The sequence below is a fragment of the Dermochelys coriacea genome, chromosome 21, assembly GCF_009764565.3.
Source record: "Dermochelys coriacea isolate rDerCor1 chromosome 21, rDerCor1.pri.v4, whole genome shotgun sequence".
Lineage (NCBI taxonomy): Eukaryota > Metazoa > Chordata > Testudines > Dermochelyidae > Dermochelys > Dermochelys coriacea.
In genome coordinates this window covers 11825193-11833653 of record NC_050088.1, presented here as the reverse complement: position 1 = coordinate 11833653, position 8461 = coordinate 11825193, and the positions used below count along the sequence as shown (strand labels likewise).

The 8461-nt window shown below is 42.9% G+C and overlaps 1 protein-coding gene across 4 annotated transcripts in view; it reads right to left on the bottom strand.

The window, feature by feature from the left end:
• Window positions 1–1058: 1058 nt before the first annotated feature.
• Window positions 1059–8461, bottom strand: part of BRPF3 (bromodomain and PHD finger containing 3) — a 45849-nt gene continuing 38446 nt past the window's right edge. For all 4 annotated transcript variants that reach the window (XM_038379988.2, XM_038379990.2, XM_038379991.2 and 1 more), the window contains exons 11-13: window positions 6793–6890; window positions 4079–4233; window positions 1059–2442 (exon numbers count right to left, since the gene is read on the bottom strand). In XM_038379988.2, coding sequence (XP_038235916.1) covers window positions 2259–2442; window positions 4079–4233; window positions 6793–6890 — 437 coding nt within the window. In that variant the 3' untranslated portion in view covers window positions 1059–2258. The remainder of the gene's footprint in view (window positions 2443–4078; window positions 4234–6792; window positions 6891–8461) is intronic.

Here is an 8461-nt window from a genome sequence, read left to right as displayed (position 1 = left end):
TCATCCCAGCGGGCTGGCGGCGGGTGGCAAAGAAGTCTTCAAAAGTCTGAACATGCCAGGACAACCCGACCACAGATTTTACATTAGAACATTTATTTCTCAGAGAGAAAATAGAGTTTCAGACAGTCAGATTATAGTAGGTAAAATTAGCATTTTTTTCTTTATAAGCATAGATTTTCTTATTACCTCTCTTATACCATCTGATATAAACAATTCTAGAAAGCAAATAAACTCACTTTCTACAATAAATAGAGCAATCTGTGCTTTACAGCAGACTGACAGTAACGTTTAGGTCCCGTAGCAACAGCAGGATATTAGCCAATTAAAATTCTAAAATGTCATTTAAAAAAAAAAAGGAAACGAAACAAAACAAAACAAATCCCCCACCCTGCCCCCAAGATCTTAAAACAGTTATACACAGGTCACAAGTCCACAGCTGAGCTACTATCTGGAAAAAGTGTATGTTCCTTTAAATAAATTATACTGTGTGCATACAAAAAGACCCAGCAACATAACTGAGGACTTTCAAGAATGGTGACAATAGGCCTGAATAATTTAGAACGATATTTTACAACTATGTACACAACTTCCTTCCCTATCCACACTCTTTAGGGATTATTATTATTTTTACAAAATCCTATACCCCGTCTTTATACAGGTATTTTCCTTAAGGTGTGGTTCCATGTCCCAATGTATAAGAAGTGGTACTTTAAAAAAGTAGACCAAGTAGAAATGGCAGTGATTTCCCCCCCCCACCCATTTATTATTATTTTCTCCCCACATTCTCTTTAGTATGAAAAAGTTAAAATAATAAAAAAGTATTGAGTTAAAAAGCGAAAGAGTGATATTCTGTCTGCAATCTTGAATCTGCACCTTTGGTTCTTAAAATTTAAAAGGGAAAAAAAAAAACCCACAACAGAACAGGTAAGAGAAATGATGAATTCTTGGCTAATAGAAAAGAAAGGTTTTGTCATCAGCTTTCAAGCGTTAGCTGTCCCTGGTTTTGCAATACAAAAGCAATAAAACAGGATTCTCTGCAGAGCTGGGTTTTTGTTTTGTTTGTTTTGAATGGATCGTAAATGCTAGAGACCCACAGAGCAGGGAAGAGATGTGAACAGGTGAAACGGTTATGTGCTCCAGCTAGCAGAAATCCAGTCACAGCTTTAATCCAGTCCAAACCAAGCTGGAGGAAAACTTTAAAAAGACAGTCCATGAAAAAATAAGGGAAGACAACAATTGGGGTCTGACATTCCAACTAGTTATTCTAAACTGAATAAGCATAAAACGACACCACAGGGCGTGTCTTCCTCCCGCCCTGATCAACGTTAGTGTCTGTCAAGCTGTTCCAGCTGATTAGACACTTCCAAAATTAGGTTAAAAAAACATAAAAGACATTTTCTTGCCCAGACTCAATACTCTGTTAAGATGCAATATGAAGAACATGTTCTTGGAATTGTCACATAGTCACTGAAATTGAAATTTACACATGAAACCATTGACTATAAATGTCTAGGTCACACACACATAAAAATAAAAAATAAAATTAGGGAACTTGTTTTTTATATTTAAAGCTCTGTGCATTTGTGCATGTGTGCGTAAGGAGAAAGGGAGAGATATCAAAATATGATCTCAATCTTTTCTAATTGTGGTGAAAACCTACCATGAAAACATATTATATATACATAGGCATGAGAGTCATAACAATAACAGTAGGCTGCAAATTTGTTAACGCCATGGGGCAACCAATGTCATTTAAAAAAAGAAATTAAAAAAGTCCAGTGATGGTTATTGTAAATTTGGCACAAGACAGTCCAGTAGGAGTTCCACTAAAGGGTACTGGTTTATTTACAATGGTGATGGATTCCAGAGAATTACTCAGAGCTGGCTGCAGACTAAAAACCCAAGAGGTGTGGGGCATGATGTCCAACCATCAGACTGCATCTCCCCCCCACTTCACCAGCGTCTTTCTTGTGGTCCAGCCTAATAGATCACTTCCTCTCCTGCCGGCTCTTCAATGAGACACATTCAGAAAGATTCCGGACAGGCTTTTTGGCACGAATCATGTTTATAGGAGCTGCTCACACTGCTAGGCATAGTGCATCTCTCACAGGAACACAAAAGAACACAGCAGATGCCCCATCACGCTCCCCCAGGCAGGGAGGAATCCCCTACCATTCTGTGCATGGCAAGGTCCACTGTGCCAACAGGTGCAAGCACTGGGTCTGAAAAAATGGGGCAGAGTGGGCATTTCCGACTCCCTACAGATAATTTGACGTGACAAAGGGGTGGTCTCCCCGGACGCGGCTCATGTGGATCATTGCTCGGTCGTACGCCACCTGGACGGACTTGCGGATGCTGGTTTTTCGGCCCTCCATCATCTTTAGCTTGTCCACTGTGTCATCCACCCCAAGGGGAAGAACTTTGTCCCGTGGAAGCCATTGCCTGCAATCCAAGCAGAATACCAAAAACCCTGTCACTGAGAGAAATGGAGAGAGGGCAGATGGCAAAGAATGGCCAATGGCCCAGGGCCACCGAGACTTTCAGCCCTTTCAAGGCTAAGGGCTAAAATCTCTCTAGCTTTGCAGAAAGCTACATTTGTACAGTGCAATGAAGCTTGAGAATCCCTGTGCTATGCCTCTTGTGAATGGAGTCACTATGTCGGTGTAGTATGGCACTTACATTGGCAGGACAAGGCTGTAGCGTAGACGTTGACGTAATCAGGCCAACATGAGCTGCCTTACGTCGACCTGTGTATTGCAAACCATGCCTAAGGGAGTTAGGAGCTCGCTGAAATGGAATGTGGATGCCTAATTTCCTTAGGCTCCTTTGAAAAGCCTAGCCTCATTCATTTTGCAATGCCAAGAGGAGAGTTAATAATAAAAGAAGAAGGAAAAATCCTATTCATTATCTCTTCTGGGTTCCCTAGTGTATCTGTCTACTCTGTGTCTACTTTGTTCAGAGTGTAAGCTCTTTGAAACAGCGATCTGAAGTGCACATGGATATTACCTACCATGTGACTTTTACCTGCACAGTCAGTCCCTCTTTCCTTGTGGGAACTCCTGATTTACTAATGCAGCTCCTTGAGGGTATAGCTATCAACATCATTATAGGGACTCACCTCTCTCCCAGCACGTCTGCAGTGTTGTTGTAGCTGTATTGGTCCCAAGACATGAGAGATACAAGGTGGGTTACGTAATATCTTTTAGTGGACCAACTTCTCCAGAGACCTGAAGAAGAGCTCTGTGTACCTCGATAGCTTGTCTCTTTCACAGAACCTGGTCCACTAAAAGATATTAGCTCACACCCCTTGTCTCTCTCCCAGGTGTCGCTCCAATTTTACAATCTTTACATTGCTTCACATATGGATTTCAAGGCTTTATTGCTTATTTTCAAAGCACTTCATTGGCTTGGGGCTTATTATATTTTAATCGGTCTTTTGCTACCATATAAACCTGGTCCTCCACTGAGGCCACAATCAGGAGGGTATTTAGTCCGTCTGAGATCGAACGATAAAGTCCTTGAGAGCTAGGCACAAAATTTTCACGTGGATGCCTTATGATAGGTTCTTAAAATCTGTATTATGGAACTTGAACAAATAGCCTGACCTGGAAACTGTAGGCACTCAGCACCTCTGAAAAATGAGGCTGCTTGTTTAGGTGTCTAAATATGGAATAAGTCTAACGTTTTGAAAAGGCTGACCTAGAAATTTCAGCAAACTTTCTCTACAACGGTAGAACTGGATGCACGGTCTGCCTCAGCTTTCAGAACAAAAGGCACTTTTTATTGGCTGCTGATTTTGACTGTAAAATTAGTTCTTGATACAATTCAGTATTTTTCTTGTAAAAGCATCCTGCGACCCTGAAGTAAGGCCATTGTGCAAATAAATGCCTCTTCCAGCTGCTGATCATGTAAGCAGGAGACCCCACTGTCATGCAGTTGGGCAAGGGAGAGGTGCGCAAACCCCTTCAAGGAGATTTTTGCAACTGCTGTGTCTTTAAAAATGCGCCACCTTAAATCTGCCTTAATAATGTTAAATCTTCCTTCTGGGCAGCCCATCCCACGATGTCTGTTCACTCACCAGGTTCTCTTGTTGTCAAAGAACAGGACAAGAAAGAGCTTTTCTCCTGCCTCTGTCTGTTTCTGCTCTCCCAACTTCAAAACATCCAGGGGAGGGACAGGGATGGGGACTCCATTGTGAAGGAGGCCCTCGCGCGGCATCTTGGGATCAATTATCTGGAGAGACAGATGAGGTGCATGGATCAGTATTTCGAAAGCTCTACCACAGGAAGTCTCCTGCAAGTTCAGCCTAAGAGCACAGCCCTGCTCTGCACTGCCTGAGCCAAATGGCACCGGGGGAGGGAACCTGCAGGGAATAGGAGGGAGAAAGAGGATGCACGTGCGTGCGGAAGAGTTCAGACTTTTGATAGCAGACATGGGATTTCCCAATGCAAAAGCCATTTGTGCTAACAGAAGGGCTCCCGACTTGCTCAGCACCAGAGATTAAACAACTTTATAGCCAAGCTAAATGCAGTCTGAAGCCAATGAATTGACATGGGATATCAGTCAGGACAGAAATGGTCAATGGGAGCCATACAAACACCTAAGATAGTTAGATAGTCATTATGATTATAATTTAATATTTATATTACAGTAGCAATCAGACGCTCTGGTCAGGATCAAGGTCCTATTATGCTAAGCATGAAGCCCTGAAGAAAAGCAGAGAAAGCATAGCTTATCTATACTCTCTCTCTTTCAGTATGTTCAAGCTAGATGGTTAAAGCTAGATGGCATATAAGCAAGAGGCACCCTCCTGCTCCATTTGAGTAATGCCCTGCATAGAGCCTTCGTAGAAGCGGCTTTGTCTCTAGGGCGTATGCAGTATTGTGGGAGACCCATAAGGTCTCCAACCAAGAGGCTAACGTTGAAAGGGAAAGGACATGAACATACTGCGTTGAGTTAAGCATTGTCACAATGCTGTATTTTAATATATATATTTTTGGTAGCCAATAATTCAGTATAAATCCAGTATTTTATTATTTAAAGAGGGGTTCCCCCTAAGTTCACACAGTAAATGTGACAAGATTATTACATCCAATAGGCATAAGTTGATCTCACTCATGCCAGTGTTACCCAGCTGCAACTCCATGGACTTCAGTGGAGTTACTTCTGAATTTACACTGGTACTAAATGAGAATCCAGTCCAGTATTTCAGAAGTGTTGATAGGCAGTGCCAGACATGGGGTACTCTGGACAAAAATGCAGTCATTTAGGGCAGATCTAAAAGTAGACATATCAGTTCTCTCTGCATAAAGCAGAAATGCCAATGAGCCAACATTTACATTAAGTCAGATGGGGAAGATGAAACTGCAGAAACCCGATATGAAACCAGGTCCAGTCTTCTGTGTTTTCCGACCTGGGCACAGAGATGCATCCTACTGGCTTGGATGACCAGTTGGGCTCTGATACTGGCCAGCTGGACGAATTTGAAAACACTCTTTATCAGCATAGCAGATTGTGCCCAGTTTCAAACATGACATAAGACTCTGTGTATACTGACATAACCATTTAAAAATCAAGCTTCAACACAGCCTAAACTCTGTTTGTGGCCAAACGAGGATCTAAAATGCCTTAGTTGGCCAAAATGGGATGGCACAGAACAATTGTTCTCTACCTTGGGCTCCTACCTGGGCTAGGAACATGGATTATGAACACCATTCTAGCATAGTTTGGTCCTGTCTACAGTAATTGGCCAAACAGTGATGGAATTCTGCTTGGCCACAATCAAGTATAAACCCTGGTTAAGCACAAGCATGGTGTTAAAACTCTTCCGTTTCACCAGTGTCGATGGCACCTTTGTACTTTCCATGCCTTTGTCTACAATAGCTTTTATTTCCTACAATTTTCCGTCAAAGGGGTCAAAGGGTAACCAGCAACCATCAGCTTTGTGTCTATCCTAGCACTCCCAACAATGCTGATGCACAAGTGATAGCCATACTGGGAAATTACAGACAAGGGGAACAAAAACATCAGCTTCTTGAGAGATGTCTTTGTTCTATTCAACAGAAACTGTGAAGAGTAGAATCACACTTACTGCTTACCTGACTCCTGTTCAAACTTATGTCAGAATTCTCTATTGGTTATTTAAATAATCCTTGTAAAACACAGTGCTAACTACACTTTTTAGCAATAGCTGTGTTCATTGTCTTAGACCATGAACTCTAGCACGTTTCCTTTAAACCCCTGATGCCAGTCTATGGATTTCTTAGCAACAGCCTGTGCACCCATCTCGAAAGGTACTAAGGGACTGTTGTTCAAAAGGCCAGGTGCCTAAGGCTTGGTGCAAAAATGTGCATGCAACAGCATAGCTAATTTGCACATGCAATTATTGTAATTGTACCCATTCATTGGGTATCTGCACATGCAAATGGCCAGTTAGGAATCTACATGTGTGAATGCAGAAATTATGCAAGCAAAGTGTGTAATTGCACCTGCATGTTTCATGTGGCCAACAGCACAGATAGCTCTCGCAATATGCCAGAACAGTGAGCAAGATAGGAGAAGAAAGTGCTCATTTTTTGGCACCAACAGATTAATGTTTTGCAACTTTTTCCCAATGGTCTGAAACAATGAGCAAAATGGAAGTTGACAGTGCGAAGGAAAGAACCAGACATTATGTGAATGGGAGGAAGTTTCTCTTTTCTAACTGGCTACGCTGCACCCCCAGCACTGGACTCTGCGTTGCTAAACTTGCTGCTGCAGCTAGAGAGGATCCTGTGCAACAGGCGTACTTACCAAGGCAGGGTAGGACGGATAGCCTCGACACTTTGCCCACACGAGCTCCAAAGGTTCCAGTTCAGCATGGCACTCAAAGGGCATCAGGAGGTTTCTGCCTAAGGAGTCACAAAGAAACACGACTAAGAAGTGCCTGAGCATTAGTATAGAGAAGTAGGGAACAGAAAAAACATCTCTGTCTACGAACTCAGACACACCAGCCTACACGTTCTCCAAAGCAACCAGCTAACGCAGATGAGACTGCTGTTGTGGCTAAAATACACGAGCAGAATTCCTGGCTTGCCTTTTTAAACCTCCTTGCTATGTGGTAAGTGCACAGCTGAAATTTCACTGTGTTCATAATAAACCTACATTCACCCCACCTTTTACTCCACAAACAGATCCAAGTCACCACTAGTACGTGTGCGGCTACATCTGTTTTATAATCAACTCCATTTTCCTGATGGAGGGATGACGCAAAATGAAAAGTCACTTGTTTTTGCCTTCTGCTGCCACCACATGTCCCTGCTCCAAGGCTCTGTGTTGTTGTGCAACACCAGAAACAGAGTTGATTCACACCCTCATGCAGAGCAGGGCATAAAGTGAGCAGGAGGGGTCTCCACCTCCTCTCCATGCCTTGGGTAAGGAGCAGTCCCACATAGTTCCCCCTCCTCTGGGGGTGGTGCAATGAGAGCTCCCCCTCCTGGGCTAATCTATTTTAATTACTGTGCTGGACAATCTTGCTTCATGACTCAGGGCTTGGAAGTTGGAGACTGGGATCTGTCCACCTGTGACTATAAGGTCAGTTGTTTGCAAATGATTATTAATTATTATTATTATTTGTATTACCGAAGTGCTAGGAGTCTGAGTCCTGGACCAGGACCCCACTGTGCCAGAGGCTGTACAAACACAGAATAAAAAGATGATCCCCCAGCCCGGAATTTCCCCAATAAGATGCGAGGTGGATCTCACTGGTCCCATGCCAACCTTGCTCTCTTCTGATGCAAAATGCACATGGCTGTGCCTCCGGGATAGCACTGCAGCCCTGCTTGGCCCCAGACCAACAATATTTTATAAATCATTACTTCCCTAATAGTAAAACTGCTCCAGCTCCTCCAAATTCTGAAACACTCTGACGTGGCTCAGCAGGGTCCCCAATACAGCTCTCGCAACACTGGGGAAAGGCGAGCAAAGAACAGCTGAGAAGGTGATAAGTGCTTTTCCTCCTGATCTCATTTCCCAATACAACATTTTCAACAGCGGTGCTTCAGTTAAAGTTTTATTAAAAACTCAGTATGGTGATTTAGAAACACACACATCTTAAAAACCTAACGGTTAAGAAAAAGGTCATGCTAAGACCTGTAGCTGACTTCAACTGCAGTTGTAGGGCCTCAGCACCTCGGAAAATCAGGCCCTATGAGATTTCTAAGCAGGACTAAGATTTTGTCACTGAACTTTTTCAGAAGAGTCACAGGGTGATAACAGTGGTACATGTAGTGTGACGACAGCTGGAATAGTTCTGAACAGAAGAGTCACCAAAGCAGGGGATACTTTTGTAAACACCAGTACAAATAATGAGTGACGTTCACTCTTGTGCAAAGAGCTGGCTCAAAGCATTTCACACCACTTCAACCTTCAAAATCGGGTTTAAGTGTCACTTTAGTGCAGGGGTGAATTCCACTCATAACAA